The following is a 20,641-nucleotide window of genomic DNA, read 5'->3' on the forward strand; positions in this document are numbered from 1 at the left end:
TGTCAATAAAGACTCCCTGGAGCCTCCATCCTAGCCCAGCTGCTAGCTGAACACCGGTGAGTGAGTAACTCCAGTCCACTACATGTGGAAGAGGACTGCCCAGCCAATCCCAGCAGGACCTTCTGACTCATAGATCATGAACATGTACAGCAATTGGTGTTTTAAGCCCCTCAATGTCGATCAATCTGTTACAGAGCAATAGATATTCAGAACACTATGCACCTTACACCCCCAAAAGAACTCAAGATTTCTCTTTCCTGCTTTATAATGACCAAGCCATGCTCTGATTCTAGGGAGAATTTTAAAATGCCTTCTCCCTTCCCAGGATCCTAGGATCTAATCCCCAGAGCATGACGTTATGACAAGATACCACTCCAGTGGTTGTGTAATTTTTATACAGTGCCATTGATCTAATGAGAGAACGGAGATTAGGGTGAACCTGATCTAATCAGATGAGTCTTTAAGAAGCTGAGAATGATCTCTGGTTATTGACGGAAGTACTCAGAGATGTCTGAAGCATGAGAAGGGCAGGTTATTTCTTTATTCCTTTGAAGATGGAGGGGCCATATGCAATGACTGGAGAATGACCTCTAGCAGCACAGAATGAATTTTGGTCAACCAACAGCAAGGAAATTAAGCCAGTCCTACGACTTCAAAGCTGAATTCTACTAAATACCAGCAGAAGCCTGACACTCATTCTTCTCTACAGCATACAGGGAAGAGCCTAGCCTGGCCAAGAACTTGATTTCAGCCTGTGAGCCATAAGCAGAAGGTCTGGCTATAACAGAGCCAGACTCCTACCCATGGGAACTTGGATAATCAACTTCTGTTGTTTTGAACTCTAAAAGTGTGGTGGTTTATTACACAACAGTATAAAACTAATACAGTTACTCGGGGCAGTACATTTCTCCTCTCTGTTTTAATAACATGATGGTAATTGAGAAGATGATCTTTAAGGTTCCCTTCCATGTATGACACACGATTTCATAGTGTTTGGTCATCTCGCCTTCCAAAACCGATTGCTATTGTAAAGTGTGAGTGAGGACCAGTCCTCAGTGAGTTTTCTTATGTCGGCTAGATTTCAAGCTCTCTTGTTTTGTTCTCCACCCTAACACTACCCCTTGTATAAAGCCTATAATGTCTGAAACTTAGTAGGTACTCACTACGTATCTACCGAATGAAGGAAGGAATTGATGAGTGAAGATTCAGTACAAATATTATTGTAAATATTCTGACAATAGGACTATGTCTATGTAGGAAGTCATCAAAAAACGGGATATTATTTCATAACCTCAAGCATATTATTGATTTCTGTGAGTCAGTTTTCTCATCTGTAAATAGGGAAACCAAACTCTGTTCTTGCTCTCCACGGGTTATAACAAGGATCAGATAAGATCTTCAGGGTAGAACTTGAAAATAACCTACATTTAAGGTATTTGTCTTGGGAATCGTTTACTTTTCAAGATTAGGAATGTCCCTAAGCCAAATAGGGTAAATTTATTTCCCAATTATGCCAGGAAATGGAGCACCTTCCTGCTGCTACTTTGGCAACTGCTGGTTAGCAGCCAAGCCACTTCTCAACAGGGAAGCTACCTGCAGGGACACAAAGCCATTAACAGCTGCTTAGGCAGAAGGTGTTGGAAGCTCCACTGGAAGAAGACTGTCTGGAGGACCGGGGATCTATATCAACAGGAAGGGAAATTGCCGGTTGTGCATGACACCACACAGTCTGGATCCTTGCCTCTTCCCTTGGTGTCAATCACTTGCTTACAAGCCTGTATTCTGAGGAACATAATCCCTTGAAAATTTTAAGAACTCCTGGCCAAGTCAGTTTGGAAATGTGCAAACTTGACCCCTTCTCTAGTTTATTTATTTTTTAATAAAACATTTTAACTTTAGGCTGGGGTTGTGGCTCAGTGGTAGAGCATGTGCCTAGCACGTGTGAGGCACGGGGTTTGATCCTGGGCACCACATAGGAATAAATTAAATAAAAGGTATTGTGCGTCCATCTACAACGAAAACTATTTGAAAAAAAAATATTTTAACTTATTCAACAACAAGCACCACTTGGTTTCTCCTCTTCCCCTCATCTTGTAGGATTCACTTAGGGGAATTCAGTTTTATTTGGTTTCTACCAAACATACATTAAGGTAAGAGTACATTTGTGTAGTGAGGGGAGCGCACATCTAATGTTTGTGTGGTCCCAAGATGAGCAATGTCAGTATCACCTGGACATAAGACCCATCTCCCACCCACTGAATCAGAAGCTTTGGGCATGGGGACCAGCCATCTGGCAGTCATTGGGGTTCCACTGCAGCTTGATCAGTGGTGATGCTCATGTCAACACAGGGGAGGAACACTGAACCCCTTATATTCAGGGGAAAAAGTCCACCAATTCTCTAGTTCATCTTTCAAATGGCTGTTCCAGAGAATGCTTAGGAAACCAAAGCATCCCTACTATTTCTCCTTTCCAATGGCTTCCTATCATCTAGATGAAAAGATTAAGTCATCTAGATGCTCAATCCCTCTTTAAGGGATAACATTAAGATTAAGACATCCAGGTATTAAATCTCTCTGTAATTTCATCCCAACATCCCCAGTCTGGATTTACTCATAACAGTAAGAACAAATGACATGAAGCACTAATGTTTATTAACCATTTACAATATGCTGGGGTACGTCAGATATATATCTTGGACAATCTTCACCAGGACTGTGTGGAGAAGATACTGTCATCATTCTCATTTTAAGGTCATTATCCTCATTTTAGAGATGAAGACACTAATCGCACTACTCATCAGGATCTAACACCACACTGGTTCCAGAGCCCATGCACTTAATTAATCGTGATGCAGATAGTCTCCCTGACTTCTAGTTTCCCATTTCTGGATGAATTAATCCCATGTTCAATTCTTCATAAGTATATATTGTTTTCTTAAATAGAAAACCATCCTCTTCCCTGCAAGGTCAAAGCATCACCATTGCTCAATGACATCTCAAATGCTCCCTCACTTCAGTTCAGCTCACGCTGCATCCTTATGTGCCAGATCTGTTACCTGTCACCAGGATGCACTCACTGGTCAGCTCAAAACAAATACCAGAGTCTACACCCTTATAGAAACTGTGGCTAAGTAAAAGAAGTCTGGGATGGAACACACCATTGTAAATTTGGCAAAGTGTTTGGGTGAAAAAATGAAATGCAAGATGCAGTAAAGACACACAGTAGGGCATTAGCATCTGTTTCATGATATCAGCCCAAGCATTCCGCAGATACCAGGGGATAATCTGAAATTCAAAGGATGAATAAATTGTGTAATCCCGGCAAAGAGGGAGCAGATTCTCCAATCTCTATAACTAGAATGCGTTTCCTTCTCTTGTAGGATTTATCTTTATTGTTACTCAAAACCCTATAATATGGGAAGCATAATACTACCTATTTTATAGGATTATTGTAGGAATTAAATGAGTTAATTCATGTAAGGCATTTAATACTGTATCTGGTGCATAATAAATGGTCAATATGTGTCCACAATTTTTATCTTTTTTCTTTTCTTGCTGCATGACCTGGAGCAATTTGCTTCACTCACAGGGACAGGTTACCAAGAATAAGAGCTTCAGTCTTCAGCAGGACAAGCTCTTGTAACTGACCTTTATGTGACTGATTGCCAGGAAACTGACAATCCCCCTTCCATCAGATAAATATGGCATCATTGCCCATGACACACTGAGTGCTCTTGGCTGGTGTGCTCTTTAGATCCCACACATTTCCGTTCCCACCAATTACAGACAAACTTGCTAAATTTTTCTTTGTTCCTGAACCTGTTTATGCCAGTTTTATTGAAACAGAGTCCCTTTAAAATTAAAAGAAACTTTTGTTTTTACAAATTCATATTTTAAAACTATCCGAGAACTATTTTTTTTGTGTCTAGAGTTTCCTCTTCTGAGAATGGAGGGTAGGGGCTGGCCCCTGCCTCAGGAAGACCCCAGAGAAACAGAGACCTTGATGTGTTTCTGAGGGGCTCAGTCCAGCTGAATCTGTGTATATGTATCTCCTGTCTTTTGTCCCACTATACCCTGTCTGCTCTTATAAAGGACACTCATGCTCCTGAGTCTCCTGCAGATGAAGAGGTGAGACAAAAGAGGTCTCCTCTGTCTTCTTCAAGGCTGGTTTTCAATAACCTATTTTCTTTACCAACCTCTGTCTGGTGATTTTAGTGGAAGTGATCAGTGGAACTTCATTTCCCGGTAACAGTATCTGCTATAAGTATATCATGAAATTAAGAGTAGAATAAATCAGTGATGTGTGAGCTGCTCTTCTAGGTGAAAACTCATTTGAATTCTGTTGGAAAATTCTATAAAGATCAGTTACTAACAAAAATGGTCATCAATTTAAATAAAAGTAACTGAGAAAGATTGGGAGAGATTATAAAAATCTAGAAATATTGAAATTGTTTCTAAAGGGTCCAAACTGTTGCTTTACTTTGTATAAGCCAAAGTGGGAAATATTATATGACTATGAGTGTAAGTTGATACAAGAAAGTCGGTAGAATGCAATGAGAATACACCAACACTTCCAAAAGAGTTTTTAGTTCTACTTTCAAAATATCGCTAAGGAATTCACACTTATACAATGTACGTTAAAACAAAATGTTTTATTTATGTGTAGCACGTATGGCTGATATATATATCTCTCCTTCAATTTCAGTTTTTCTACTCACTGACAAACTTTGGGTCTCCAAGTTTGTCTGAGAAGAAGCCTTGTTCTTTGAATTTTGACTATGTGCTAAAGGCGGCATATGTGGAGGCATATGTGATATAAGTACTATTACTGACTCTCCTAGGTTAGGTACTCCCATCAACTCCATCATACCAACTAGGAACTGAAGTTTAGATATCTTCATACTGGGCTTGGTTGACATGGACATGGAATTGGTAGTCACACACCTGCCCTGTCAGACTTAAGAGTTGTAAGAATCAAAGTTCTACTGAAGTTCTAATATACTGTTTAATTTTGGTAAGATCATGCATTGTCTCATACAACAAAAACATCTACTTTTTTTTTGGAAGCAGAAACAGTATCATCATCAAATCCCTAGAGCCTACTTCTGTGCTGGATTAAGACCACCAACTCCATAGGGTAGCTGTTCTTGTCCTGCCCAAGAAGATGCGGAAACAGAGTGTTCTGGTAGGTTTAAAGGCTTGTGGAAGTTACACCTAATAAGTAGCAAGGCCAGAACAGTCAGTCTGATAAGTCGAAACTGACTTGGGTGCAGTAAAGTGTAAGTAGCCACATCATTTTGTCCCACTACAAGAAAATATGAAGATTCAATCCGGAGGCAACCTGTATACAGTTCAGAAAGAAGAATGGAAACCATTGTGGAGATGGAGGGTCATCTGATTAGTGATAATGATTATCCTGATAGCCAGAATTTTTGTATAGAAACCAGTTAAGCACTGGATGGATGGGGGAATATGTTAACAGCTCACATGGGTTCAGAAGTTATGGCCCCAAGATTGGAGCCTGAAGTTGATGCCTCCAAGAAATGTCCATCTCGACAATACATAATTACATTGTGCTGGGCTGCAGCCTGGACCACAGGTCAAGGCCGTGTGAATTTGAGAAGTAAAAATAAACCAAAGACCAAGAGTCATTGGAAAAGGCAAATAATTATACTGACTGCCATTGAGTCAATCTTCCATGAATCTGCTTTGCCTCGCCATACTATAATCTCTTAAAAAATCAGTAGAATTCAAGAAAGAAGCTTCAAATCACATCGACACTAAACAAACCTAGTATGAATTTTGCTTCAATTTACTGAAATGAATGAGCTCTAAGAAGTGTTTGTTTTGATCCTGTTTTAAAATTTTCTATTCCCCAATGAGGAACATTTCCCAACATAACAGGATTCACAAGAGATACTAGTGGGATTTGGACCTGGATCAACTGAAATCTCCATTTATGGTTTCCATTTTACCGAGTGCCTGAACTGTTAGTCTGATGACCTGAATTTCAGTCATGGTCTTCTCAAAAATTCCCCAGTGAACTTGGACAAGTCATTTCACTCCCTTGTTCTTAGTTTTTTTCCATTGGTGAATGAAGAAGACAATTTAAACATATTCAACATACGTAAAAAAATCCCCAGATTATTTATATGCTTATTATTAATAGGCTTACAGACTCCATTTTCAACATGACTTTGGGGACACAATCTCAGTACAAAATAATCTATTTCTCCATCCCTCACACAAAGTTTTCTGTGTGCTGGGTACTGAGATGGGAAGTTATGAGGTATGTCTCATGGGAGAGACAGACACTGATAAACAAAGGTATAATGGTAAAGTGAGATTTGCAATGCAGTTGGGAACTTGGAATGCCAAGAAAGCATATGAACAAGGTCCTGAGAAAGCCCTTCAATGGAGTGAAACTGTTACTGAGAAAGGAACATTGGAGGTGAGATCTAAAGGAAGGGTAGAAGCTACTACTTCAAGGGAAAGAGAAAGTAATAGAAGGAGGAAAGCATATCCCAGGAGCAGCCTGCATAGTGGCCTTGGGGTGGGTGCGGGCAGCATACATTTGGTGAAGACAAAGCCCAGTGTGGGGCTCTAGATGACCAGACAAGAACAGGTGTGAAACATGATGTAAGAGGTGCAGGTAGGCAGGTAACGGCAGATCTGTAGGTCACCTTAAAATTCTGCTTTTTTCTACTAAAAGCAAATGAGCAGTCACCACAAAGTTTAAAGCAAGGACAGGACAAGATTGGATTTGCTTGTTCAGTAATAATTCTGAGACCCTCTTGGAACATAAATTGGGAAGTGATCAGAGTAGATTCTGGGAGACTTACTTAAGAGGCTGTTGTAATTTCAGGCAAAAGAAGATCTTAGTTTGAACTCTAAGCAACTCATTAAAATTGACTAATTAGCATCTTCTGAAAGCAACGCTGCTCAAAGTTTCAATTACTGACCTTCTCCCAATATTTCTCAATTGAACTATTATTCTCTCCTTCTCTGTGAGTGTTATTTCTCCTAGCGTTGGAAAGGACCTCTGAGATAATTAAGCTCCATTGTCTTCAAATTGTTTTAGGGAAAAAAAAAACACTTTATTTTCCCAAATGAGTTTTAATTCAGAATTCCCATAGAGAAAACAGCTGAAGAGCTGTTCTATTTAAAAGAGAGCAACAATGGTTCACCATCAACTATATGCCACCCTTGCAGGGGTGACTTGAATTCAGGTCCCTTGCTTCCCAAACAATGTCCTTTTCAACACATCCAGGGGCTAGACAATGATGTTTTGAGGGCAAAATCACTGTTGGCTTGCATCTTTAAATGCTTTTGAGCAACTGGCTCAGGGCTGGGAGACCAGGTGGTCAGTAGACATTTGTGGAATTGCACCAAAGCCAGTGGAATTCAGCATTTCCCAACATTATTTTGTGCCTCTAATCTTTCTCCCTTTCTCCCTTCTTTCTTTTCTACTTTTTATCCCTCCCTCTTTTCTTCTTCCCCTCTTCACTCCATCCTTCTATCCTTCCTCCTTCCCTTCCTCTCCCTTTTGTAATAAGAGGTGATTTCTGAGATCAGGATGCAATTTTCAGTCTTGGTACTGGCCACCTGAACACCTTGGATCATCGAACCCCAGGACAGGTAGAATAGGGTAGAAGGAACAGGAATTCATCCTTCCTAAGTTTGACTTCTACCTCCTGCCTGATGCATAATCTTTAGCAAGTCATTTAAATCTCTGTGCTTTAATTTCCTCATTCATAAAGTGGGATGAATCAGTTCTACCTCACAGAATTGTTCCAATGGTTAGATGAAGTGAAACTCAGGATAGTGCCTGGTGCACAGTGAATGCTTTGGAAGTGTTAATTATTAAATGTTCTCTTGGACCTGAATTTATCCTCATTCTTCTCCCTATGGGTGTGGTTTCAAGTTCACCTTGCTTGCATAGTCCCCTTCTGTACAGCACTTAGATTTCACAAGGCTACTCACATCTATGGTTAGCCCAAAAGTGGCCCTCTGAGGCAGTAGGCAGAAATGACTATGTCTATTATACAACTGAGAAAAACAAGGCTACAAAGTCTCAGTGTCCAGTGATGGCAGTGAGAAAACCCAAAGTCTATCTCTTCTCTTTCTCTCTTTTTAACTCTACACAACTCAAGGATTTCCTGGTGGTGAGACAATACACAGAAACTTCCTTGTGGGTCCTCACCTTCCCTTGACATGTCCAACAATAGTACTGTGCCCTGACATGAGGGCCACCTCCCCTGTAAGATAACAGAAGTCCATCACAGTGTCTCCAGAACCTCAAGTTAAATCTCACACAAGATAGGAACCCCATAAAAATTTGGTTGAGTGTTTAATCTCCCATCAGCAGGGTTAGTCTGGAATTAGTTTTACTACTTTCATCTCAGCAAGCACTGGGCCTTGTGGTGGGAGAAGTCTCACTTATCACAGTGCATCTAAACCCTATCCCATAGTAAATGCTCAGGAATTATGTGTTCAGTTGGCCTGCAACGAGCCAGGCCTATTCTTGTGGCCTCCAGGAAATGTGTCCACTTGGGAATCTGCTTGGATTGAAAGTGATTCAAGGCTTTGCAACTGCAGGTGAGTCAGGCTCATCCCAGACCTGTTTCCTGAATCTCAGCACATCACACTCCTTCAATCCTCATCTACACCTGCCCAGCCTTGGTGAGCTTGCCCTGCCTTTGGCCACACCAGAGGCCCCAATCACAGCACAGAACCTCTCTTTGCAGCTGCACACTGTTTAGAAAACAGGAGCTCTTGCTTCTCTGCACAGGGATCTTGACAAGAAGCCCACTGGCAAAATCAGTAAGATCAGTCTGATCCCGTGTGACCCTGGATAAGCTAATTCCATCTCTGCCTATCAGTTCCTTCTTCTATAAAATGGGTCCAAGAGCATCTAGTTCATGGTGATAGAGTGAGGATCAGATGAAAAAAAAACATATATGCCATGATCCTTAACCGTCAGTCCCTGTGATCAGAAATTTATATGCAAATGTCAGTGTGTGGATAAGAAACAGTGAGGAGTAGCTATCATGTACTGAGTGTTTCCACGTGGCACCCACCATTGGTGGCACTTGATATTGGTGTGGATATTTAATCCTCAATACAACCCTATGACATGGGCATGATTATCAGCCCCATTTTACAGATGAGGAAATGGGGACTCAAAGATGTTAGTGACTTCTCCCAGAATAACCATGTAAGGTGTCAGAGCTGGGCTATGAAATCTGCCCGTCCCACTCCAAAATCTTTACACCCAGCCAGCTCGATTACCTGTAAAGACAGTTGCTATTAGCATTGGTTTGTGATAGTATTATTTATCTTAGTTGCCCTCTATCTGGTATAGTCATCTCCATATCCAATGTACTCAGTTTCTCCTAAAGTACTTAATCTCAAAAAGGAAAAGAAAAAGAAAAAAAAAAAAAAAAAGAACTCCCCAGCCCCAGCCGCTGCAATGAATTACATCTCTCAGCATTCAGATATTCCACCTGGGCTAGGCTTTTGGCCAACCATATATGGTGGAAAAAATAGCAAAAGCACCTCATTAATAAGGCTATCGTCTACAGGAAGAGAAAGGACTTGTTTAATTCATGTAAAATGCTTGGCATTTAGAACATATATACTAAAATTCACCTTTCCCTTTTCCTTTCTCTCTCTTTCTTCTTCCCTTTTCACTGTGTCAGGTACTTTACTAGGATCTTTAATTTTTAAAATCTTAATCCTCATGCTAAACCTGAAGGCAAGTCATTATCCGGTTTAGCAAATGAGGTACAGGCACTTACATAAAGCCCTATGGCTGGTAAGTGACAGGATGCAGGCAGGATTTCTACCCATCAATGTGCAGCTCATGCCCTCCACTCCTTCCTTCTCCCATCCTGCTGCAAATGCCACCCCTCTGTGAGACAAGTAAAAATCTCCTTGGCACCTGTTGCAGTAATGGCACCTGCTCAGAGCACTCTGTCTCCTACAGAGTTCAACAAGCAGACAAATTGGAGCTGAGCAATCAGTTCATTTGCAAATACAAACTCGCTCAGCTAGAGGTGGTCCAAGGTTCCCAGTGTTAGCACCTCTGTCTGACACTGCTCCATGGCAGACAGGTGCCCTGTCGTGTGAGAAATGCTCATTAGAGCCTCAGATTCAGATGTCAGGAAGCAGCCCACAGCCAGGCCAAGGAAGCTCAGCTGTCCTGGGAAGCCTTCAGAGCCCAGTTTCCATGTGTTCCCCCTCCCGTAGCAGCAACATTAAATGCTCTTTAAGTGAATATAATTGAGTGACTTTCCTGTGGTGGCATTCTAGGCCTACTTTCCAGGTGAATGCAGGGAGGATGTGAGGACTGGGACACGCTGTCTCCTCTTAGGAGAATGAGGGCATCACTGAGAGAGTTCTTTCTTTAAAGTTCCCAGAGGTCACAGTACATTTCTAGCTATTCACAACTTTTTTTTTTATTCACAAAAGTGGGCACCTTGCTCAGAAGAGCAAAGTGACTTGTCAAGGGTCACACAGCTTACTAATGGTAGAGCATAATCTCAAAATGGGGCTCCATGATTCTGCCTGGGTGCTTTTCCTGGTACCCCATTCTGTCCCCTCTAATGCTGTCCAGGTACTCTCCTTCAGGAATCTTCCTGAGTCTTCTCCATAGCTGGCATGCTCAGTGATGCCAAGCTCTGGAGATTCTTCTTTTTCACTAACATAAGTGCCTGCTCAGTGCCTTTGGACTTAGACCCTGCATTCCCTTCTCTGAGAGAACAATTAACAAAAGACAGAAGCACCTGTTTGAAGCCTGTAATAGCTCAATATGACTCTCCTCTACAAGATTTGCATCCAGCATGATCAGTCCTTAGGATGCACAGTTTCTTGACCTAAGGATTCAACCCCAATCTACCCTTTAGGGTGTTATGGACTGAATTACCACCCCTCCCCAGTTCCAATGTTGAACTCCCAGTAATTCAAAACATGACCACATTTGGAGACAGAGTTTTTAAAGTAGTAAATGAAGTTAAAAGGGTTGAGTCCTAATCCAATATGACTAGTGTCCTTTTAGGGAGATTAGGACCCAGATGTATTCAGCGGGAAGACCATGACAACCCAGGAAGAAGACTGACATCCGCAAGCCAAAGAGAAAGGCCTCAGAAGAAATCAACTTGCCGATACCTTGCTCTCAGATTTCTGGCTGTCAAAATTGTGATAAGAAATTTCTGCTCTTTAAGCCACCCAGTCTATGCTGTAGAGTTATGTTAGCTCATATGAACTGAAACATAGAGGGACGTTCTCCTGATGACCAACAGAACCCTTCACACACCCCGCCATGTTCATTTCTGGGTCCCCACAGTGCCTCATGCTGGTCATGTGGCAGATGACTGATGGATCTAAGAGAAGGCTGCTTCAGAAACATTCGTGGTGGCAGTAGCAGCATCTACTGCATGTGACAAGGAAGCCATTTTGCAAGTGTTAGTCCCAGGTCCCAGGTCCAGCAGCACTCTAACAAGTAAGAGACTGGCAGACAAAATCTACTTGATTCACAAAATAATTACTGCAAATGAAGTACAAAGCCAATGGGCTCAGAGTTGGATGGATTGAAGAAATCAGAAATGAGTTCATTCAAGGGCATAGAGAGTCCATTTCAAAAAGGGAAAAAGAGAGAGAAATACACCAAGAAAAGTGGTTTTACGTAAATGGGAGCTTAGAAGAAGAAGCCTTCTGTATGGTCTGATGCAATTGTAAAAGACTTCATGGGGGATGAAAGAAACTAGGTGCATGGACAGGATGGTTAGGTTGGAGGGTCTACCTAAAAGAACCCAGGAGGGGTTAAATCCTGAGTGCCAGGATAACCCAGGAGGGGTTAAATCCTGAGTGGGGATAAGATGTAGGTGGCATCCTGTCTCTTCCCTTCACATGAGGTTTACTAAACTCATCATCAACTCCCTGTACAACTGCACCCACTCCCTGTTATAGAAATCAAGCATGTCTTCAAGCATGTCCAAATGTCCCCAGGGGACAAAATCACTCTTATTTGAGAGCCACCGATTTACACTGTAGCTTTGGAACAATTATTTATTCTCTTCTAGTTTTGAACTTCAGTTTCCTGGACTGTACAAGAGGGAATCAAATTTATAACACACACACACACACACACACACACACACACACACACACACACTCTCTCTCTCTCTCTCTCTCTCTCTCTCTCTCTCTCTCTCTCACACACACACACACACACACACACACACACACACACACACAGACAATTATGGCTACCAGAGCCTGAAAAGTGAGTTTGACTTGGCTCATTTCTTTTAACCAGTGGATTTCTTTTTAAAATAAATTGAAAGCAAAACTCTCAGCTCTGAAATGAACAGAAGCAGAGCTGTTCCAGATGAATTAGGGTGGTAAACCGCCAACCCTAACTACTTGCTGTCCTGCAATGTCCTCATAGAAACCCTGGAGTCACCACTACAAACAATTCCCAGCAGCAAGCCAAAAATTCCCTAGAAGAATGGTCTGAAGGACCCAGATTTTCATCTTGGTTCCTTTCCTGTTTGTGCCTGAGAGGACAGGAAGCCCTGACTCGGTGGCACCCTGTCCATCTCTATTTCCCACCATCCATCAGAACAGCAGGTCCATTCAGGGCAGGCTGGGCCTCTGAGAGTCAAGTGGGGCAGTGAGACTCTTAAGGAGGCACATGCTGTCAGGTGAGGGCCCACTCAGGGACCTGGCCAGTGAGGGCCTTCTTAAATGATTGGCTATAAGTGCCCCATCCATCTCATTTCACTCCAGGCTCTGGTCAAAAGCCCTCAAAAATTGAGTTGACTGAGTCATCAGCTAACCCAATACATTTACCATTAAGATGGGGATGTTAAAGTCTACTTTGCCAAGTAATTTTAAAGTTAAGTAGATACTACATTTTAAGCCACCAGAAGAAGGCCACATAGCTGTTAGGGCTAGTGTTACTTCTCTTCCTCAGTCAGACAGATCAGAAAGAAACCCAAGGCTGGAAGCTCATGGTGCAATTTCCTTTGGAAGCTCTGGGGGACTGATTCTAGGACTGCCATGGATAGCAAAATCTGTGGATGCTCAAATGCCTTATGTAAAAGGGAGTGATGTTTGCATATAACCTGTGCATATCTTCCTGCATACTTTCAGTCATCTCTGGATTACTTGTAATTCATAATACAATGTAAATGCTATGTAAATCGCCATGGTACTGTATTGTTTAGGGACTAATGACAAGAGCGGAAGTCTTAACATTGCTCAGTGGTATAGATGCAATTCCCGCCCCCCCAAATATTTTCAATTCAGGTTTAGTAGAATTTGTGGATGCAGAACCTGTTGATACAGAGAGTCCATTGTATGTTCAGGAACCCAGGTGAAATCCAATGTGGCCAGAGCCAGTAGGTGAGAAGCCAGAGGCAGTCACAAGGCATTGCTGATCTGAACAGTACGGGGCCTTGCTTACCACCCCAGATGCACCATCTCCATTGCATTTCCCTCTGTAATAAGTGGACATGATCTAAGAAACACCAGGTGACTGACTGGTGCCTGCAGAGCCTAGGTGGTGGCAGCACATACCTCTCTCTAGGCAGCTGGTGGTTGGGGTTGTGGCGGCAGCGTACACTGAGACCGAAGAGCTTGCGGGCAGTGCGCTGGATCTTTTGCCTCTGAGCCTCCGTGGCACTCTGCAGGAGCTTGTAGCGGTTCTGCAGGTCCCAGTCGTTGCCCCAGTGCTGGTGGATACTACCGATGGTCAGGAAGTGGTTGCTGGGGAGACGCTTCATAAATGACTTAAATTCATCTAGCAGGAGACAAAGGTCAAGAGAGAAAGGCTAAGCATGACAGCACCCATCAGAAGCTCTCACACTTAGCCCTGCCTCTTAATACAGAAGGCTTGCAAATAAAACCAACTTGTCCAAGGCCCACGGAGCACTGCACAACCCTGCTCTCCTGTGAGGCAGGCAAAAGCCGCTGTGCGTTTTTAATGACATGCATCCTCACACAGCATCCTTGTTTAAGACAGGGTTTCCCAGACTTCTGCAATGGAACGCCAACTTTAGGAAAATATTCACATCTCATTTGCACTTATGTGCAGCCTTTTCTTTGAATCAAATCACCATAGTTAAAAATTTAAAAATTAAAATTTAACTTAAAAATTAAAAATTGAAGCAACACTTTCTTAATGCAATTCTACGTTGAAAATCACTATTGCATGCCTACAGCAGAATGGTAGCTATAAAAATAAATTTGAAGAAAACAGTATGAATAAACTCTAGTCAGACACTGTTGCCTGCTAAGTGATCAAACCCTCATGCCTTTTTTCACTTTGAAACAGAGAAAATTAGCACGTGTTAGAAAGGTGTTAAAGGCATATTAGCACCAAACGGAAACTTTCTCTTTTGATGTAATCTGAAGGTTTGACAGAGACCTGAAATGGATGATCCTCCCCATTCAGGTACCCAAGTGTCATATACAGTTGTATTGATCATCTCAGGCTTTGGGAAACCCCAGTTTAAGAGATGGTGACAACTGGTGGTAGTGGCCCACGCCTGTAATCCTGGTGCTCCATAGACTGAGGCAGGAGGATTGCAAGTTCAAAGCCAGCCTCAGCAACTTAACAAGACAGTGACTCAAAATAAAAAATAAAAAAGGATGGGAATATGGTTCAGTGGTTAAGGGACCCAGGATTAAATCCTTGTTACAATAACAACGAGAGAGAGAGAGAGAGAGAGAGAGAGAGAGAGAGAGAGAGAGAGAGAGAGGAAGAAGAAGAAGAAGAAGAGGAGGAGGAGGAGGAGGAGGAGGAGGAGGGAAGGGGAGGGGAGAGAAGGGGAGGGGAGGGAAGGGGAGGGGAGGGAAGGGGAGGGGAGGGGAGGGGAGGGGAAGGGAGGATGTCAAACCCTTGGCTCTCCATGGTGAAAGTTTCCATCTCAGTTTGTGACGTTGAGCTTCAAAAACATCATTATTGGCTACAACTTGACATGGTATTAGAAATGATGCAGTTTGTTTTTCTTGCTCTCCATCTAGGATTGGGAAACTGAAGCTCATGGTGGGGAAATGCTTTTCTGAAGATAACCCAGCTGATTAGCCACAAGAGCCAGGTCCAAACCCCAAAATCTTGCTTTCAAAAGTTTAAAATTTCCCTGCTTCACCAGGCCCACCATCCATCTCCAACCACTGGGGAAATTAAATAATTGAAGGAGTAATCATTTTTCAGGAGAAAAGGACAGTGTTTTTTGTAAACATATCTATTTACAACCTAAAACTTTTACCTCATATTTTAAAAACATACAAGAAATCTCCAGGCATCTTAGGCACTGATTTTATTTTTAAAAATGCTTGCATTGCTTTCAATAGGCAACAGACACAATCCTGAGCACTAACAGAACTGATTTTTATATCAGACCGTGAAGTAGGTAGTTTGGTGCCCCTATTTTGTAGGATTAGGGCACAATGAAGTTGGCTAATTTGCTCAAGGACCAGCTGTGAATAGACAGTAGAATCCAAACCCTAGCGAGGCTCCAAATCATAGTTTTGGACTTTGTATATTACACTTACTCTCCACACTCAAAGAGGGCAGTTCTGAGGCTCAGTATACTAAGAGAAAAAATTAAGAGTAAGTGCTGAAAACCAAAATATATGATCCCCAGAAAACCTCTAGCATCCTGTTACAGAGAGTTGATATGCAAGAGTTCAAATCATGTTTCAACTATGAACAGTTATTCTCTCAAGCCCTGTTTCCCCATCTGTCAAATGGGTACAATGGTATCTAATTCAAATGCTGATAGAGTGACATAGGATCACATCTGCCTAAATAATTACAGATATACCATAATATCTCAGTAAAGGGCAGCATAAGATTGATGAGAGCCTGGTTTGTGTTAGAGGCTTGGTCCTCAGCCTGGCATTATTGGGAGGTGTTGAAACCATAAGGAGGGGGGCTTATTGGGAGGAAGTTAGGTGATTGGGGAATCTTTCTTTATTTTTGCTTTCCACCACCATGAGATGAAGAGTCAACTCTTCCGCCACGCATTCCCACCAAGATGTACTTGGTCCCAAACCAACAGGGTGAAGTAAAGATGGAAAGAAGCCTCTAAATTTGTGAGTCAAATATAAACCTTTTCTCCTTTAAGTTGATTATCTCAGGTATACTGTCACAATAAATGGAAAGCTGACTAACTAACACGATAACTTAGAGCTCTGCACTGATTGATTGATTGATTTGAGCTGACTGAAGACAGGAGACTGCCCCTAATGACCTATGCTCTCTTGGCCAGCCTGACTCCCGTGAATGACATATAGCTCATCTTAGAGTTCTGTTAATGGGGTAACAGCCCTTTCAATGAACTCAAATTCGATAAGAAAATAGAATTTAAAAGTTTTGTATTTAAAGTTTCTTGTCTAAAAGGATACAAGACTCTCCAAAGGAAAGAAGTACAGACATCACTTTATAGAAAATAGGTCCTGTTGACTACCCCCCAAGTTACTGGAGGCTGAGGCATTAGAGTAAAGGCTGAAAATGAGCAAAAGGAATACATCCCAGCACAAGTCACAGACGGGAAGAAGGATGGATCTATCTTAATGGGCAAATCCATGTCCCATGGATAAGGAGCGGGTATCTGGAGGGAATGTGTAACATGAATCATCTTCTTATCCTGCAGCATCACAACTCTGGTTCTAATCCACTCGAAGTGGTTTCTGTTCCTTTGGGAATTAAAGTTCCCGACTGCTTTTTAGCAATCAGTAAAATTTCTTTGTAAAAGCATTTTATCAAATGCTTTTTTTTCATTTTAGTCCAAATAATCATCATAATACATTTTCATCATGAACCTCTTTTATGGATTCCTCGGATTTTAAATAGACTAATGGGTGCAGGTTCATAGGCCTCCACAGTTCCTTTCGAGCTGCATGACCCTGTGAAAGCAGAATCCCTGGTGCCTCCTGTGCTCCCAGTGCTGGATGGGGGCTCGGGGTTCACAGAAACCAGTCATTATCAAACTCTGCTCCGTAAACCTCTGCTTTTTATCTGTGGTACACAGTGGCTCCAAGGTAAGATTTTGTTTGGTCAAAGGGATTTTTTTTTTGGCTAAAGACTTACATAAATTCAAATATTAAAAATACAAACATGTCCTCTCATTTATCAGATGAGGGAACTAAGGCCTGGGGGGTAAAGCAGAATTAATAAGTTGCAAAAGCTGCTGTGAGCACTGGATTTGGAATCAGGGATTCCATTACCAAGGCTGTCAGTTACTAACTGTGTAACCTTGGGGAAGATTTGAGTCTTCATGTCCTCCCTGCTCTATAAGATGGAAATACCACTACTGGCTTTAACACAGCTGTTTTTAACAGATTTAAAATTTGTGATGTTAGAAGCATTAACACCCTATACACAGTCCATTCACTCACCAAATGTTTGAGCCCTATTATGTGCTCACTACCTACTTGGCATCTCTTCCTGGAAATGTCAAGGATTCTCAAGCTTATCGTGTCTAAAACTGATCTTGCTGTCTTCCTTCCAAACCTCCCAAGGTGTTCTAGCTCAGTGAGGGGTACCAACATCCATCAACTTAACTAACATGTGCATATTTAAACAAGGCTCCTGAACATCATCTCAGTACCTCTTCTCTTCAACTGTAATATCCAATACAACATCAAACCCTGCTCATTGCCCCTTCTAACTATCTGAGAATCTCTGCACATTTCCTGTCTTATTTCTGGTACCATCTCCTCCTCCAAAGTATAGGTCACATCTTACATCCCCCTGATCTACCTGCACACTCCCTCAGATCTCTGCACCACAGTCGGATACTTAGACTTCTGCTCTTCCTCAACATGGCCTTTCCTAACTTCACTGATCACATGAACTCCCCACTCAACACCATTTGCTCACAGCAGCTCCTCCTTCTTTAAGCACGGACATTTGAAATGTCACGATCATTTGTATGCTTGTGTCATTAACGCCTGACTTTCTCACAAAACTCAAAGCTCCACAGAGGCAGAGCCAGCTTTAGATTTTAACCCACTTTATGACCTTGGGTAACTGATGTTCCTCCACTGTGACTCATTTTTCTGAACCACAAAAATCAGGAAATAGCTAAATTACTGTAAAAGAGAAGTGATTGACAGTCTTGACAATCTGTGAGTGCTTTGAATATATATATATATGTATATATATATATATATATATTCAGACATATATATGCACATATCGATACACATGCATATACATATACTTGCATACATATGTATGTGTGTTTATTTACACACACACACACACACACACACACACACACACACACACACACAGACCAAGAATCAATATGCCTTTGACTCTCCACTCTCTCGGGGTTTGAGAAGTGCTCTTACTTTGTCTTCTGAGGACAACAGAGACCATATATCATGTGACCACAAACTGGATTATGCTATTCATTATTTCATCCAATGGAGATTTACTGAGTTCCCACTCCACGTCAGCTGCTATGCCTGGCTCTGGACCCTCTAAACTGGCAGAGTCTGGGCCACTGAGTTTTCCCCTCACGGTAGACCTAATTGCAATTAGATGAGGCCCTCCTCCGGGCTTTGCAAAGGCCCCCTCGTGCTGTAGGCTATCTGAGGCTCTCTACCTGAATTCTCCAGGTCCTTGTATGCTTCAGCCCATGACTTGGCCATGTTGGCCAGCGTGTACTCCAGGATCTGGATGTCGGTGACCGGGCAGTTGCACTGCGGGAACTCCTCGGCACACTGGCATCGGCACTGGCTGCTCTGGCACACGTACTCGCCCTCGCCATTGCACATGATGTAGCTCAAGGCCGACTGGACAAACTTCTCTTGCAGATACTGAGGGAAGATTATCTGAAGACCTGTGTGAGAACAGCAAGAGGGGGAAACAGAAAGGTTAAAAAAAGGTGTTTCATTAACAGTTTCCAAAGGTGATACACAGGAATCCAAAGCCGCTAGATTTCTCCCTGTGTATTAAAACCAGACTATTTCTGGGCCTCTGTGGGTCCAGACAGGGCATAACCAGCCAGGCCTGCAGTTCCTTCACTTCTACTTCAGCTTCTCAGGTCACGACCTTGGCCATCTCTGAAATGCACACTCCACAACGTGATATTAGTCCTGAGTCTAGGGCAGATCTGATATGTACCTTTTCCATTCGTGGAGAAAATCTTTATTGAAAGCAGAATACTATTGTTTATCTTTCTTTATTTCCTTCATTTATTTTCTGTCCCTTTCTTAAAATATTTATGAACCCTATTTATGAAGAACAAGTTCTGAGCTGGGAGATTAAAAAAGAAAAAGAAAAAAAGAAAAAGAACACAATCTTTGCCCTAGAGGAGTTTTCAATATAATCAGTAGGATAGACAGTGGACACACATCATCCTAACAGCTTTGTAGGCACAGAGCGGAGATGGCCATGGGAGGCACTGGACAGCCTGGACTGCAAATAATGTGGCCTAGATAGCAAGGCAACCTGTACAGGGGACAGAACTGAAAATAAGCGAGAGATCACCACCACGTTATAAGAACAGGAAAGACACTGTAAAAAGTGTAAAAGTGGAACAGAAAGAGCAAAACATTAACAAATGAGTCTGGGAGCTCTGGATAAACAAATGAGCTTGGATGGAAGCGGGTACAGTGCTGCAGGAAAACAGGTTGTAAAGAGGCTAGACTGCAAAGGGCTTTAGTATGGACCGAGGAATTTGGGGTTCATCTGGTGGGTCACAGGTATGTGCTGATAGACTTCAAGAGAAAGAGGGATATAATTAGAACCATGAAATTTAATACCACTATGTATCATAAAATCTAAAATACCACTTAGAAGGACATCAGAGATAACTAGTTGTCTCTTCTTTGCTCTAAAACTAAACATACTGAGGACCTTTATAGCTAGCCCATGGTTTTAGGATGAGTACTCTAAACCGCATGGCATGATCTTTTCACTGTATTTGAATAATCAAAGTCTTACTCCTGAGAGCCAGTGACGGAGAAGGATTTATCTGGACACGGGCAGAACTCTGGTACCTTGAAATGTCAGCAGAGTGCATTGATTGCCTGTATAGCCCCGACAGAAGGACGACTCTGGAGCAGCTCAACTCATTAAGGCACTTTCAACCTGGGACGGCTCTCTCCAGCTCATTTGAAGCTGCTAACAGCTTTAGGCTCCGATACATATGGGGGTAACAGTTTCATTACGCAGCGTGTAGGAGAGAAATGTATTCTTATTTGGATTGCTCTTTATTATCATTCATGCTTCAGAGACACCCCCTAATCCTACTCATCAGGGACTTGCCGAATACACTTGACACACACTGTGGCTTGCTAATTCACAGTTGTGTTTCTAGAGTTTGTCTTTCCCTCTTGTTCCTTCAAATTATATGTGTGTGTGTGTGTGTGTGTTTATATATGATGAAAACATATATAAATTATAAACCCCTGATACTTGAGCCAGTCCTTGTATGGCAGGTAAAATGACCATTTCAGAGGGACACCATGGGAAAGATCCTGCCTCGTGGCAAGAAGCCACAGCAGCAGGTAAGAGCTAGTCATCACACCTGTTGTGCCCCTCTAACTACATAAATCTTCTCAGACAAATTATTTGGCCTCTGAGGCCCCACTTCCTCTTGTGTTCAGATAA

At 42.2% G+C, this 20,641-nt stretch overlaps 1 protein-coding gene across 2 annotated transcripts in view; it reads right to left on the bottom strand.

Moving 5' to 3' along the window:
* Brinp1 (BMP/retinoic acid inducible neural specific 1) overlaps positions 1 to 20,641 on the bottom strand; it is a 173,034-nt gene that overhangs the window by 11,966 nt on the left and 140,427 nt on the right. For both annotated transcript variants that reach the window (XM_021723473.3, XM_078048080.1), the window contains 2 exons: positions 18,630 to 18,866; positions 13,585 to 13,807 (listed from right to left, as the gene is read on the bottom strand). In XM_021723473.3, coding sequence (XP_021579148.1) covers positions 13,585 to 13,807; positions 18,630 to 18,866 — 460 coding nt within the window. The remainder of the gene's footprint in view (positions 1 to 13,584; positions 13,808 to 18,629; positions 18,867 to 20,641) is intronic.

This window comes from Ictidomys tridecemlineatus, chromosome 4 (assembly GCF_052094955.1).
Source record: "Ictidomys tridecemlineatus isolate mIctTri1 chromosome 4, mIctTri1.hap1, whole genome shotgun sequence".
Taxonomy (NCBI): Eukaryota; Metazoa; Chordata; class Mammalia; order Rodentia; family Sciuridae; genus Ictidomys; species Ictidomys tridecemlineatus.